This window comes from Lynx canadensis, chromosome D1 (genome assembly GCF_007474595.2).
Source record: "Lynx canadensis isolate LIC74 chromosome D1, mLynCan4.pri.v2, whole genome shotgun sequence".
Classification (NCBI taxonomy): Eukaryota; Metazoa; Chordata; class Mammalia; order Carnivora; family Felidae; genus Lynx; species Lynx canadensis.
In genome coordinates, this window is record NC_044312.2 from 68600669 (window position 1) to 68616344 (window position 15676).

General features: G+C 49.6%; 2 protein-coding genes across 2 annotated transcripts in view; one reads left to right on the forward strand and one right to left on the reverse strand.

Moving 5' to 3' along the window:
• DKK3 (dickkopf WNT signaling pathway inhibitor 3) overlaps positions 1 to 9363 on the reverse strand; it is a 46446-nt gene extending 37083 nt beyond the window's left edge. Inside the window, exons 1-3 of the mRNA XM_030332516.1 lie at positions 9283 to 9363; positions 8524 to 8765; positions 910 to 1047 (exon numbers count right to left, since the gene is read on the reverse strand). Of these exons, the coding sequence (XP_030188376.1) occupies positions 910 to 1047; positions 8524 to 8736 (351 nt within the window). The 5' untranslated portion in view covers positions 8737 to 8765; positions 9283 to 9363. The remainder of the gene's footprint in view (positions 1 to 909; positions 1048 to 8523; positions 8766 to 9282) is intronic.
• On the forward strand, positions 8979 to 9782 carry LOC115526328 (translation initiation factor IF-2-like). Its single transcript, XM_030333765.1, has one exon. It carries the CDS (start codon positions 8979 to 8981, stop codon positions 9780 to 9782), a length of 804 nt encoding a protein of 267 aa, XP_030189625.1.
• The last annotated feature ends 5894 nt before the right edge of the window (positions 9783 to 15676 follow it).

Below are 15676 nucleotides of genomic sequence, written 5' to 3' on the forward strand. Positions count from 1 at the left end.
CAAGTCATTACCTGGGCCTTTGAACAAAAGTGAGACTCTCTCGTGAGAACCATCAGGCCCTGTGTATATGAGTTGAGATGAGATTAGAGGTCAAGCTCCTTGATGCTAACGATAGGACATCAACTCAACAGCCTCTACAATGACCCTGGATGTCTGCACGCCAGACTCTCTTCAAGAGAAGCCAGGCTCACAAGGTTTGCCCTCACGGTCCTGCCTAAGTCACGATGGCGACCTCTCACGCCAGGGCAGGTTAATACTATGTGCCTCTGGATTTCTGGTGTTTTCTTCCTCAAGTCAGGTAACGAATGAACCTGCTTGCTCTTCATGCCAGACATTAAACGAAGAACACTTAGACATGGGGCAGGCCTGGAAAAACTCTGCTATGGGAGTTTGAATGGATAACCAGCAAATGAAAAGATGTTCAATCTCATGGCAATAGAGGCTTTCCATTATGAAGATGGAGTGTATCACATTCTGAGTTCCTCCTAAGGAAACAGTGAAGATCTATTCACCAAATATGAACTCTATTTCAACTCTCTACTAAAACATACATTAAAACCTATGAGATAAATTCCTCAAATTCAATACTAGAGACGTACCTCTCTAGACACTTGTTTGCACCCTTTTTTTTTTCAAATGATAAAAACCCCAGACCATTCCTTTGCAATTGGACTGGCAGGCAGCCTAGAGTTGAATTTATTACTTGAATGCAAAAGCAATTTAGGTTTTTGATACGTACACCACTCTCCCACTTAAACAGCTCCCTTACTCCCTCTGGTTTTTAATCTGTGTTTTACCAACCTTGTTTGTATTTTTGGCTTATGGATCAAATTTGTAAACAAGACCTTAGTTCTCTGATGGGGCGGGGTGCTACAGAAAGGAGAACGTGCTGGCCCTGGCCATGCTTACCTTGTGAATTTCTCGGTGCACGTGGATGGTATTATTTCCAATCTTGGTTTCTGTGTTGGTCTCATTGTGATAACTGGAAGGTAATTTTGCCACGTTCACTTCTGACAATGTTTTAGCAGCAGCTTCTTCTGCTTCCATCTATTAAATCAATGAACTTAATGAGCAAAATTGTTTTCTCTTGATACAAATCATTCCACTAGAAAAAAAGAAAACCACTTCTCTTTTCCTCTTCTGCAATTACAAATAATGGTAGCAATAGATACCATTAAGTGAATACCCACTACAATAAGACACTGCACTAAATGTTTTACATATGTTTTAGCCTTAAATCCCACCTCCCTAGGAGGTGGGTGTGAATGTACCCATTTTACAAATGGGGAGAGTAAGGCTCAGGGAGACTGGATAACTCCCCAAGACTATCAGTGAAGGACATCACTCATCATCAGGGAAATGCAAACCCAAACCACAATGAGATACCACCTCATAGCTGTCAGAATGGCTAAAACCAAGAACACAAGAAACAAGTTGTTGGTGAGGAGGTAGAGAAAAAAAAAAAAGCCTTCATGCACTGCTGGTGGGAATGCAAACTGGTGCAGTCATGATGGAAAACAGAATGAAGGTTCCCCCAAAAACTGAAAATAGAATTACTGTATGATCCAGTAATTCCACTACTGGGTAGTTACCCGAAGAACACAAAAACACTGATTCGAAAAGATATATGCACCCCTATGTTTACTACAGCATTATTTACAATAGCCAAACTAAGGAAGCAGCCTGAGTGTCCATCGATAGATGAGTGGATAAAGAAGATGTGGTATACACACACACACACACACACACACACACACACACACAGGAATATTACTCAGCCATAAAAAAGAATGAAACCTTGCCATTTGCAACAACATGGATGGAGCTAGAGGGTATAATGCTAAGTGAAATAAGTCAGTCAGAGAAAGACAAATACCAGAAGATATCACTCAAATGTGGAATTTAAGAAACAAAACAAAAAAAAACAAAGACAAAAAAGAGACAAACAAGTGACTCTTAACTATAGAGAACAAACTGGTGGTTACCAGAGGGGAGATGGGTGAGGGGATGGGTGAAACAGTGAATGAAGTGAATTAAGAGTATACTTGGGGCGCCTGGGTGGCTCAGTCGGTTGAGCATCCGACTTCAGCTCAGGTCATGACCTCGCAGTTTGTGAGTTTGAGCCCCACGTTGGGCTCTGTGCTGACAGCTCGGAGCCTGGAGCCTGCTTCGGATTCTGTATCTCCTCCTCTCTCTGCCCCTCCCCTGCTCATGCTCTGTCTCTCTGTCTCTCAATAATAAATAAACGTTAAAAAAATTTTTTTTAAATGTATACTTATCCCGATGAATACTGAGTGATGTGTAGAATTGTTGAATCACTATATTGTACACCTGAAACCAATATTATACTGTATGTTTACAGAAATTAAAAATAAAAAAATTTGGGGCGCCTGGGTGGCTCAGTAGGTTGAGCATCCGACTTTGGCTCAGGTCATGATCTCACAGTTCGTGGGTTCGAGCCCCAAGTCAGGCTCTGTGCTGACAGCTCGGAGCCTGGAGCCTGCTTCGGATTCTGTGTCCCCTTCTCTCTCTGCCCCTCCCCCACTTGTGCTCTGTCTCTCTCTGTCTCTCAAAAATAAATGTCAAAAAAATTTTTTTAATAAAAAAATAAAAAAAATTCACTGTAGGATATCCACAAGACACATAAAAAGAACAAAAAAAGACTGTCAGGAAAGGGCAGACGTGGGATCTGAGCATGCTTCCATTGAACGGTCCTGGCCCTTGTACACCCGCTGTTGGTGCCCTGTCCATCTCCCCGTGACCTGCATCCAACTCCCTTACGTGCCAACAACCAGCTTTGTCTCTCTCTGGCAGCTCAGCGTGCTCAGCCTGCACAGACCTCAAGCGCTGGGGAGTTAATACCCCAGGAACCATCCTCAATCAGTAAGCCAAAGGCTATGCCGGTAAGTACCCCACCCCCCTCTCCCCGCAAAGAGGCAGAGTCTCTCTGACGCCCAGTGGGACTGAACCCCAGTGGTGCCTCAGTGCCTAGCAGTAACCTGTTCATTAGCACAGTCTCTATTCCTTCTCTTCTCCTCCATCTTACTTTCCCACTTCCTTCTAGTATTTCTGGGATCACTTCCCAAATAAATTATTTGTCCCCAAACCTTTGCTGCAGGGTCTGGTGGTGAGGGGTGGGAAGAGCCAAACATCCCCAAGACAGCCCCTTACCTGATACAGGTAGGGCGACAGCTATGTCTCCTTCCCCACCCCACCTCTTGGGTACAACAGGGACCCTTGTAAAGAGAGGGTCAGCTGACTAGTTCCCAGGGTCTCCCCTCTTTCTGGCTCTTCTTGAACATGTGTTCTTCTCTGGTGTCAGATTTCTTTTTTTTTTGTTTAATGTTTATTTATTTTTGAGAGAGACAGACAAAGAGCGAGTGGGGAGGGGCAGAGAGAGAGAGAGACACGCACACACACACACACACACACACACACAGAATCCGAAGCGGGCTCCAGGCTCTGAGCTGTCAGCACAGAGCCCGACGTGGGGCTCAAACCCACGAACCGTGAGATCATGACCTGAGCCGAAGTCGGAGGCGCCCCTGGTGTCAGATTTCTGAGGCTGCTGGTCTCAAATCCTCCAGTCTTATGAGCCTCCGTGACACTTATACCAGAGATGTCATTCAACCTGAAGCTGTACCCAATTTCCCCTTGTGCGTTTACCACCGTGCCCCACCTCGAGGGAGTAGTTGACAATGTGACCAGTTCATAGCTGACTGGACTCAAAGAAAATCCAGTTGAGCCAATCCGATACTCTCTCTAGGATTTAAACGAGAGACACAAAGAGAAGTTCTAGTTGGTGGCTGGCAGTTTTCCAACACTGCTATCTTTGACTCTGGGCTATTTTTACTTCTCGAAACTAATCCTCAAAAAGATTCTCCTATTTAAAAAAAAAATCACTGTCTTCTATTCTCTCATGTACTAATTAAGGCACCTCTTTTTTCCTGTGTCTCTCAACCACATTTGATGAGCTGGGATGGATACGGGAAAAGAATTGCCATGTCGTGACGTAGCACAAAAACACTGAACTAGAAGTGAGTCTGGTAGACACAAATGAGGACTTGGTCAACAACTGCTGTGTTTGACCCTGAGAGGATTGCCAAGGTGTCCGAAACTTGATCACTGGGTTCATCATCATCGTGGTCATCGTCACAATAGACGGCCTCCACGTTTGGGCATCAGCTATGTCTGAGCCAATGCGCCACGCCTTCCCTGCCTCCCTGAGCATTCACAGCAACGCTAGGAGGAAGGTGTTGTTGCCCTCATTCTGCAGATGAAGAACACGAGTGAAGAGAAGTGAAGGGACCTTCCTAAGTCATCACATCACATTGTTAGTAAGCGGCAAAGCTCAGACAGAACTCAGGGCAATCTGACTCCGAATATTGTGACTTGTCCAGTGTGATTCTGCTGTCTGAGTAGCTTATGCATTTACTGGGGAGATAGCAGAGCCCCACATAAACCACTTTGGGGATGATAATGACAGTTTCTAGAAGCAAGGCAGGGGTTTAAAGAAATGAAAAGAAAGGCCTCCAGGAGGAGGAGGAGGGGTGACTGAGCTGGTCTCCAAGAATGGGTAGGATGTGAACGGAAAGGGGCATGAGGAGGCAAGGCTGTGGCAGCCTGGACAAGAATGGTGTGTGTTGTTGGCTGGGGCACAGGGTCCACGTTGGGCACAGGATAAAATGGTGGATGATGAAGTAGAGAGGGACTCATGGGCAGATCCAGCGGTCAGCACAGAGCTCAACGTGGGGCGCAAACCTACAAACCATGAGATCATGACCTGAGCCGAGGTCGGATGCTTAACCAACTGAGTCACCCAGGTGCCCCTTAAATTTTTTTTAAGTGACAGATCCTGGAATGTTTAGTGACAGAAAAGATACACCTGGAAAGAGCAGGAGACTGAAGATGCTAGAGAGGCTATATCCAGAAGCAGAAGGGAATATTTTCATGTTTTTAAAATTCCCATTGGAACCTGAATCCTCCAGTTTGGCTTTCGAATAATCGACAAATTACCAAATCTAAAGTTTGCTCTGGGCTGAGCAGAGATTCTTTTTATAAAACCTTCTCCCTCTCAACCAGTGGTTATTTCAATAGAATGAGCTAATAGTTCTCTAATGGCACCATGAACTAAAAGTACAGTTTACAATGGAAATTTCAACCACAACTATTACTGCCACTAGCAAGAGAAACTTAAGCCTACAGCAATAGGAGTTGCTTCATAAAGGAGGAATGTGCATGTTATAAAAAATGGCATTTAGAGCTGGTTGTTTCTGTGTGTCCGTTAAAGGGGTATAGCAGGAAAAACTGGGGAGATAAATCGAGGCTTGGTATTGGGGCTCTTCCTCGGAATACCCAAAGTGATTAAGAACATTCTAGAATGTGTCAGTTACAATGAACAGAAGGAAGGGAGGGGAAGAACGTGGTTTTATCCTCAAAACACACTCATCAGTAACATATAGAATATTAAAACATCAAAGTAGGAACAGCCTATATTGAACCATTTGGACGTATGCTTCCCCCAATAATGATCCTACAAGTACAGTTAACTTCATCTTTCCCTTAACAGTAATCAGCAGCTTGGGGTGCCTGGGTGGCTCAGCTGGTTAAGCATCCGACTTCGACTCAGGTCATGATCTCGCAGTTCACGAGTTTGAGCCCCGTGCCGGGCTCTGTGCTGACAGCTCAGAGCCTGAAGCCTGCTTCACATTCTGTGTCTCCCTCTCTCTCTGCCCCTCCCCCATTCATGCTCTGTCTCTCTCTCTCTCTCAAAAATAAACATTAAAAAAAAAAGTAATCGGCAGCTCGAGTCAGCTGGGATATTTAAAATATCAGGAAATTACTTGAAAGCAGATTCATTATGCAACTATGTAAACAACTAATCCATCTGTCCTGGTCCTTTCCTCAGGGAAGTAAATAGCAACTATCCTGTATTTATGAGATGTGAGGGGCTTTCCGGCAGTCACTTTTATTTTTTTTTTAATGTTTACTTATTTTGAGAGAGAGAGACAGAGACAGAGTCAATGAGTGGGAAAAAGGCAGAGAGAGAGACAGAGAGAGAGAGAGAGAGAGAGAGGGAGGGAGAGAGAGAGAATCCCAAGCAGTCTCCATGCTCGGTGCAGAGCCTAACTCGGAGGCTCGATCTCACTACTGGGAGATCATGACCTGAGCCCATGTCAAGAGTCGGCTGCTTAACTGACTGAACTACCCTGGCGCCCCTCCGGCAGTCTCTTTTAAAAAAATTAATACTAATAGCCACAATCTATTGAGACTCTATTAAGTATCAGACACTGGTGGTTCTTTGTCATCATCCACGCTGGTACTATTAATATGATGACAACGACAGCCATTTCTTCTTGGGAACCAACAATCTCCCATAACCCTGACTGCAAACTCAGGGGGTGACTTCTATTACACAGTTTTACTTAATCCCATTTTAGACAGCAGACAACTTGCTTTACTTGCATCCTCTCGTTTACATCCTCCCTTAGCCTAACGGAGGCGGGGGTACATTTCCTAAATCCCACCACTAGTGAGTGGCAGAGCTAGGACCAGACGGAGAAAGGTTGATTCCCATGGCCTGTTCTCCTGCCATGCAGGTGTTCAGCCTCTCTCAACCTGTCCTCACTGCCATCGAGGACACTCTCTGGGGAGTGACCACTGAGCAGGACAGAGGTAGCAGCCAGCAGATCTCCTGGTGGCAAACTTCCACCAGCCCACCTTCACAACCCAAACAGAGGTGCGTCTGGAGGGAGGAAGCTGGGGCCCTGGCAGAGACAATGAGGACAACTCCCATGGAGTAGACAGGCCACTAAGAGCTGCTGATCCCAAACTGCTCTGATCAATGAGCAGGACTAAAGAGGCCCCTGCTTCTCCCTCATCTCCCTCAGCAAGCGCCACCATCAGAAGACCATGCTGCACAAACAAGTTCACACGGAATAAAAACATGGAGTTGACCTCATCAGTCTCAGTGGGAATCCGTGTGCAACAGGGAAAATCCTGGAACCCAGAGAAAGAAAGCAGATGACCCACCCTGGCACCAGAAGGATCACGAGCTCCATTAATATGCAGGGGCAGAGTAAGAGATGTTAGGGTCCATCTGATTCCCCTCTCCTTTTAATTGTTCCATGTCATGATTCTATTGCCTTCACAGGAAATAGAACGTCTGTCCATGGGTTTTGGAACCTGGCCTGTCCAGTGGATGTTCAGTACAGCTTCCCACACAGCCGCCTCCCAATCCAATGTCCCCTTCACTGCATACTCCATCAGGCTGACTGCTGTGGGAAGGAAGGGGAAATATCCCCAAACTATGCAGATTGTGGGGAGAAAGCAACCTGACCCGGTAGACCAGAGCTAGCATTTAAGGCTCTGTCCAGATGGAATGTAGAGAAATGGGTGGGAAGATGCCTGACACCCCCCGCCCCCAGCCTGGACATCTGGTCTCTTGCTGACTCCTTCACTGGGATGGCTGGCTTCTCTCCAAACACAGGCTACATACAGCCAGAACCAGGCCGGACAGTGACCATGCCCACCGACCCCAGGCACCAGGGACAGCTCCTAACACCTGGGCTGGGAGGGCTGGGCCAGCTGCACCTCTTGCCCTGAGGACAAATGGGTGTTCACCATAGAGGATGCCATCCATAGTGTCTGAACCTGGGAGGTGATGGAAAGAAGAAGCCAGGCAAAGTTTTGCTAAGGTATCTCGTACCTGATAATAACAGTTACTGTATATTGCCCACCTATTATATGCCAGGTGCCCACACATACCATGGCATTTAGTTCTAACAGGAAACGAGGTACAGGATGTTAAGGGACTTGCCCAATGTCGCCCTTCTAGTCAGTGGCAGAGGAGAACCTTGAGCCCAGGACTGACTCCAAAGCACTACTGAGGTGGAGGTGGGTTGCCTTCCACATTGCCCTCCCCACGCCCACCCCCACATCTCAAAACGCACACTGCTGGGATTCAGGATTCTGATTTTCCTTCGTTGCCTCACACGGCATTTGGGGAAGCCCAGACAGACCAGCAGCAAAGCTTTCGGTGCTTTTTGTCCTCACGTGGCATCCTGACTATCTCTTGAGAAGATGGCACAAGTTCAGAGCCCGACGTACAAGCTAGAACTTGAGATCCCTGGAGCTTCCTCTGCCTCTCTGCAAAACCACAGCGCTGGAATACCAGGGGCCATGCAAGCATCCGCTTACGACAGGGGGGAGGGGACAACTGCACACTTGAAGACAATTGCAGGGTAGTGGCCAGCGGCCTGTAAGCAGGTGGTGACCCCGGCTGCCCCTGGGTGAGCCCAGCCGGAGGCTCTCGGTGAACAGGCCCAGATCCAGATCTTTTTGGCAGGAAAGTCAGAATGAGATGGGAGTTGAGATCACGCTGAGCTGCCGCCGGATCACTCCGAATCTGCTGCCCGCTCTTTACAGCCCCTTCGCGGAACGGAGGAAGCCGGCCAGCGCTCCGAGCACTGCTTCCCCCAGCCAGGGGCTATCCCGAGCCGCCCGCCCGCCAGACGCACCCACCTCTTCCACGGCGCTGCGCAGTTTGTGCTGCGTGTCCTCCATCAGCTCCTCAACCTCGCGGAACATCTCGTTGAGGGTGGCCTCCTCCTGCGGGTAGCTGAGAGCCGGGCCGGGCTCGACGGGAGCCGCGGTCGCCGTGGGAGCCGGCGCGGGGGCCGTGGGGACCGCCGCCGCCAGCAGCAGGCACAGCAGGGTGCCCCCGAGCCGCCGCATCTCCGCTCTGCGCCCGCCGCCGCCGCCGCCTGCGTCCCGGAACGCGGTCAGAGGCGCGCCGACCACCCCCACGCCGGCCCCGGCGCCCCGCCCCGCCCTGCACCCCGGCCCGCCCCCGGCGCCCCTCTACCCCCCAGAGTGCCCTCGGGGCGCGGCGCCCCCCCGCCCCCACCGCTCCATCCCTTCCGCACCCCCCACCCCCTCCTCCAGGACAGGCTGAGCTCTTCCCCGGCCCCCCAGGGATGCCCCCCTCCCCGGAGCAGCGACAGAGCCTATTCCCCAACGCCCGTGGCGCTCCCCCCACACCCCCGCTCACGCCCCCGCCGCCCCCGGTTCGAGAACTGCCCCTTCACGACCAGGTCCCAGCGCAGCTCGAGCGCCACGACCCCACTCCCAGCCCAGCCCTGGGCAGCCCACTCTGGGGCGATCCGAGCGCCCGTCAGCACCCTCCCCGCGGGATCGGAACCCGGTCGAGGGCCCGGCCCCTCACCGGTCCAGACGAGGCCGAACAGAGCCGCCCCTTCCCCGCCGCCGTCCCTCACGCACCCAACTGGACAGAGCCGCGCTCGGGTTGGACCTGCCAGGCCTCGCCGGGACGCCGCCGCGGGCTGCGGGAACGGGAGCGGCGCGGGGGCGGGGAGCGCGCAGGGATGCGGCAGCGCTGGTACCCGGCGAGCCCGCAGCGCGCCCCGCCCGCCCGGCCCCCGCCCCGCGGGAGGGGCCGCCGCCCAGTCCCACGCCATTGGCCGGCCGGGCGACCGCGACCCCGCGCCGCAGGCCTGCCTCCTCGGCCGCGCGAGCCGCCCCTTCCCTGCATCCATTCCTGTCCATTGTCATCCCTGGTCTGGATTCTCGATACAGCTTACGGTAGGCGCGGGGAGGCTGTTCTCCCCGAGTCCCCCTTGCCCTTTCCAAGCCATCCTGTACCCAGCATGCAGGGCAAAGCCCCAGCCCCCCAGCCTGGGGGCCGAGGACCCTCACAGGCTGGCCTTAACACGCCTGCCGTGCTTGACGCCTCACTGCAGACAAAAAAAACCCACTTGTAGCTCCCGGAGTAGGTCGTGAGAATGTGAGCAAGCTCCTCTAGGGCGACACAGCAGAGTGGTTGAGGCCAGACAGCGGCGGCCAGACTGCCTGGTGTGAATCCCAGCTCTGCTCCTTGGGACTTGACCAGTCTGGCCAAGTCACCAGATTTGTCTGCGCTCCGGTTAGTCCAAACGGAAAAAGGAGGTTAGAGTGGCACGTGGACCTACTAGTTAACAAGCATAACGCATGCAGAAAAGTGCGGGGCATGTGGTAAGTGGGATATGTTGGCGAATCATCGTGGGAGCAGAACTTTGTTTTATTCACAGCAGTCTCCCCAGCATCTAGCTGACTTCTCCCCATCTTTAAAGAACCAGAAGTCTCTCCAGTGCTCTCCAGGCTCCTCCCCATTTCTCCTCTAGCTCCCCAGCACCATGTGCTGTCCCATTGCCCCAGCCTTGCCATGGTCTGTCTGGTCACTGGCCCATTCCCCCCCCCCCCCCCCCCTCAGTGACCAGGAGCCCTTGGGAAGCAGAGAATGACTCGCTCACCTTTGTGTCACTAGGGCCACAGCCATAATACACACTTGGCCCTGAGAAATGGATGGGCTCATTAGTATAACAATAGCTATTAGTATTTTGATAAAGCGATACCATTACTGAGTGCTGTGTGCCAGGAACACAAATTAACTGATTTAATTCTGAGGTTGGTACTACTGCTTTTATTCCCATTTTACTAATAAGGAAACTTTTGGGGAGCCCGGGTGGCTCAGTCAGTTGAGCATCCGACTCTTGGTTTCAGCTCAGGTCATGATCTCACAGTTCATGAGTTCGAGCCCCACACTGGGCTCTGTGCTGACACTGTGGAGCCTGCTTGGGATTCTCTCTCCCTCCCTCTCTCTGCCCCTCCCCTGCTCGTGATGTGTCTGTGTCTCTCAAAATAAATAAAATAAAAACTTTAAAAAAAATAAGGAAACTTTTCTAAGGCCAGGTAGCTAGTAAGTGGTCGAACCCAGGAATCTGGCTTCAGAGAGTCTTCACCCCCTCGCTGCCAAACTCCTCTGCTATAAACTGCCCAGGTGGTGTTGGAGCTGACTTGGGAGTATAAAATGAAATATTCTGTAGGTGACTACTTGGAAAACATGTGTTTGAACACGAAGAAATTCAGGACATGCCACCCCAAATATGTCACTTAGGCATACTGATTTTTTAAATGTTTATTTATTTATTTTGAGAAAGAGTGAGAGAGACAGAGCATGAACGGGGAAGGAGCAGAGAAAGAGGGAGACACAGAATTTGAAGCCAGCTCCAGGCTCCGAGCTGTCAGCACAGAGCCCGACTCGGGGCTCAAACTCACAGACTGTGAGATCATGACCTGAGCTGAGAGATGCCCCTGGCATACTGATTATTTTGAGCTGAAGGCACTTGAGAAATAGCAGATGCAGGAAAGGCTCTCAGACGTCCCCTTTCCTACCTAGAAACACCATGAAATTCCCTATGAGAGAGGTGCCTTCCCTGTGCCAGCAAGAGAAGAATGTCCTTATCACTAAGTAGGTACTGGGAACCGATGTCAAAATGGATCTGTACAAACAAATTTACTAAAATGACCCTTACTTTCCACTAGCTTTCCCCCCACCCCAGATCTAGTCGCTACCCCACAATTTACCATCTCAGGCCCAGAGCCCTTTGCCCTCATTTCTTCACAAAGTTATTGTTTCTTTGTCTAAAACATCTATAAGCTTTCTGCTCTGGTCACTTCCCTGGGTCCTCATTTTCTTGTGAAGGCTCCCAGGTACACATGGAATTTTAGCACAATTTGTCCACCTTTCTCCTCTTAGTCTGCCTTATGTCAGTTTAGTTCTTAGGCCCAGCTGGAGACCCTACAAAGGTAGAAGAGAAATTGTTCCTCCCCTACAGGGCCCACGGCCTCTTTGTAGTATTCATTCACTTGGGTCCACAAGCAGAGTGTCGAGTGGGGAGAAAGCGTATCCGAGGCCTTCATGGCACCAGGCACTGTACACGCCCCAAGTCCATAGTGAGGGCAGGAGACTCAGAGAAATTACGCCATTCCCTCAAAGCCAGACAGCAAGCGAGGGGTGGTCTGGAAGGAGACTCGGATGTGCTCTTCTGCCTTATTTCTCGTGACTGCGTTTCTCTGTAGAACTTTCCACATCACCATTTGTTGGAAAGATGAGGCTTCTAGCTGTGTTCTCTTCAGGTACTGAACCTCTGGGCTGGGACCTGCTGAACATCCAGGGAAAGCCTCTTCCCCCAGCATCCACTGCTCTATCCTCTAGATATGTGGCACCTTACCTATTCATTAGCTTTCTGGGGGTGGCTGAGCCCATGCTGAGCCCTTGGCTGGAGCCAAGTCTCCAGAAGCACCACCTTGCCACTTGAGGTGCACTCGCTAGGAAGAAACTAAAGCAGGACGGCAGGCTGCGGCCAGGGGGCGCACTGGGGCCAAGCTGAGAGCTGCCTTGGTGCAGATTTACAGAGCAAACCATGCGGTTTCAGTCCTCCATGGTGCTGGCTGTGAAGATTGGGAATTTCCCCAAATAAGACTCGTCTTCTGCCTTACATGTTTTGCCATGAGGTCTGGGGATCTTGACTTTCAGACTGAACTTTAAAACAAAAACATGTTGAGCGACCCCGAGTGTTAAGCAAAGGGGCATGTACTTTTTCACATGGGGTCTACATTTTGCATTCCTACATGGGTGGGGAGATGTATTGATAGTCCCATTATTAAGTGAAACTACAAAAAAAAAAAAAGGGAGGAAATAAGAAAGGAAAGGTAAGAAAATCTATGGACCTCGAATATAAGCGTCCTCCCTGCCGAGCTTTTGCCAATCCGATCAGCAACCTGAGGCATTCTCAGGCAAGGAGGACAGGCACTGTCAGCCGGGAGATGGCCCCAACTGGATCCATACACAGTCTGGGCTCCAAGAAGTTTGGGGGCAGGGGAAGGGGAAGGCCTGTGGGTTTGGGACCTGAGTTGAGAAAGGGTCACATTCTAAATGGTCACTGGAAGGTAAGGGGTCCAGGGGCACACAGAGCAGGCAGAGCTATCCAGATCAATCATCTTCAGGGTAAGGAACCTTCTAAAATGCCACAATTTCCATTATATCACTGGTCTAAGTTCTGTAACAATTAGTGACACGTGTTTTTTCTCTTTTAAGGTATTAGAAGCACTCTATAATTATTATTTAAAAATTCTAAGTGCTCATGGGCACCTGCATGGCTCAGTTGGTCAAGCATCTGATTCTTGATTTCGGCTCAGGTCATGATCTCATGGTTCGTGGGTTCAAGCCCCGTGTTGGGTTCCACACTGATAGTGCGGAGCCTACTAGGGATTCTCTCTCTCCCTGTCTGTCTGACCCTCCCCCCGTCATGCTCTCTCAAAATAAATAAATTAATTAAAAATTCTAAGTTCTCACATTTTCTCTACGAGGGACCCTCAGAATCATAAACTGGGGTCCCATGTCACTGTTGAGAGGAAGTGACAGAAGAGCCGTTGTAACCTTCTAAAAATTTACCTAGACAGCGAGCACCTACACAGCAATTTCACGACTAGCTGTCTGCCCTCCAGAAACTCGTGACCATGTGCCTAACAAGGCATAATATAAATATGTTTACTGAAGCCACTTTTTACAAAAATGTGAAAACCACTTGCTTAGTGGCTTTCCAGCAGGAAAATGGATAACCTGGGATTTCTGCAAACAAGAGAATATGCTGTTAATGTAATGAGCAATATTTCTAGGCAACGACATGGATAAATCTCAGAAGACATAATGTGGAGCAGGAAAGGCAATTTGCAAAATGAAATGCACACAATACTGTTGGTGCATATTGTAAAAACACAAAATGGCAGTTTATATTGCTTATGGATGCTACAAATATAGTGAAAATTACGGAACATGTGTCGAATGCCCTGAGGTGGAAGGCAGAGGAAGAGATGGAAGTCGTCTTCAGTGGGATTAATAACATCTTATTTCTTTTTTTTTTTTTTTTTAAAGTTTATTTATTTTTGGGACAGAGAGAGACAGAGCACGAACGGGCGAGGGGCAGAGAGAGAGGGAGACACAGAATCAGAAACAGGCTCCAGGCTCCGAGCCATCAGCCCAGAGCCTGACGCGGGGCTCGAACTCACGGACCGCGAGATCGTGACCTGGCTGAAGTCGGACGCTTAACCGACTGCGCCACCCAGGCGCCCCAATAACATCTTATTTCTTTAGGAAAGAGCGCGTGCCAGAAGGGGGAGGTTCTGAATTAGAAGTGTCTAAATATTGGTATCTATTTAATCATCATAGTTGATTAACTACGTGTAAGTGCATGGGAGTGTCCATTGTACTATTTTTGGTATGTTTGAAATAGCTTGTGAATAAATTGAAACAAGCAAACAAAAAGGCAATAGGCAAGTCCCTCCACCTCCATCCCGCCACCCAGAACAAGACAAAATGAAAAACCTCCTAGTGCCAAGTAGATGTTTCTTAGATCTGTTCTTAACAGAAATGCTCACCTCCCCAAAGCCCAGCAGTGGCTGCCATTATTGTGAGGTGAGAAGCAGGGACGGGGGGTGGGAGGGGAGAGGTGGCACAGGCTGGCAGGGAGGGGCATTTCTCTTCATAAAAGGCCCTTCTGTCTGCTTCAATGGTTATAGCTTTCCTCCTGGGGTGTTTTGTTGGGCCAGGGAGCTGGAGCCAGGTAAAGGCTTTAGGCAGGGGGTGGGGCTTATCTGTGCCCCATGCAAACAAGGAAACCTCGGAGATCCAGAACTTACAGGCACCCAGTCTGCATAGATGCCCATTATGCACTGATTTTTAAAACGTTAACAATTCACAGTAATTCATTATATCTGGGTGGGGGGCCCTTTCTCTCTCTTTTTCTTTCCCTTCCATAGAGTACTCTGCACATAATTTGGAAATAAAATGTGAAGAGCTGGCTGGAGAAAAGGTATCTGCATGGCTATTTAGTGTCTGTTTTCTCTGTCAGAATGAAAGTCACCTGGGATTGCACAAGATGCCTGTCCCTGCAACGATCTCCAGTGCAGCCAGAGCACCTGCTAGGGGCTGGGGGCTGGCCCTCAAGGAATCTAGTGCGTGAAGAAACAGAGAGATAAGCAGATAATGCCAGGACCCTTTAACTCTGGTGGGATCCATTAATCTGCATGGATGACTCTCCTTATCCACCCCTTTGGGCCAGGGACAAACTTGTCTAAAGCTTGACCCATCAGATTCTGTCTTGGATTTAGGGCTGGAGACGCCATTCAGCTACTTGATGACAAAAGCCAACTTGGAGAGAGAAATTCAGGGATAGAGACATTGAGGGAGCGAGATATCCAGAAAGACGTTTGTGAGCCCCAGAGAGGGGGTGATGGGAAGGAAGAGAGTGGCGATGTCATAACCACGTCATTCTGGTTCCTGGGTCTAATCTTTCTCGAGTCTTTCTGAAGCCCAGCCGCTCTTAGATTCTGTGAGATGTTTTGCATTCTTCTCATATACTCCCCTTTTTGTTGGAGTTAGGTTTAGGGACGTTCTATTAGTGGCTGCCAAACTGCCTTAAATGTCTGGAGTGGGGCTGCTTATATCTTAGCAAAACAATTCTCTTCAAGGAAGGTTTCAATTAGAGGAGGTTCCTACCCCTCTCTGAGACCCATGAGTTAGAGGCAGTGGGCCACCCCATTTTGCAGGAAAGGGAAATGCCAGCCAGGGGCATCCTCTCCTTCCCTAGTTGATCCCTGTCTGCAGTGCCAGCCACCACTTTCATGAAGCCCTCCCAGGTCCTGCCTGTAACTTGTGATTGTTCAGGCGGAAAGTGGTGCCAAGGTTTCTCTGAATGGAAACTCCATCTGGTTTTGGAAAGAGTGTTCACGTGGATTCAGGATTTCCATGAGTAACAGCCACTGAATATCCAAAACA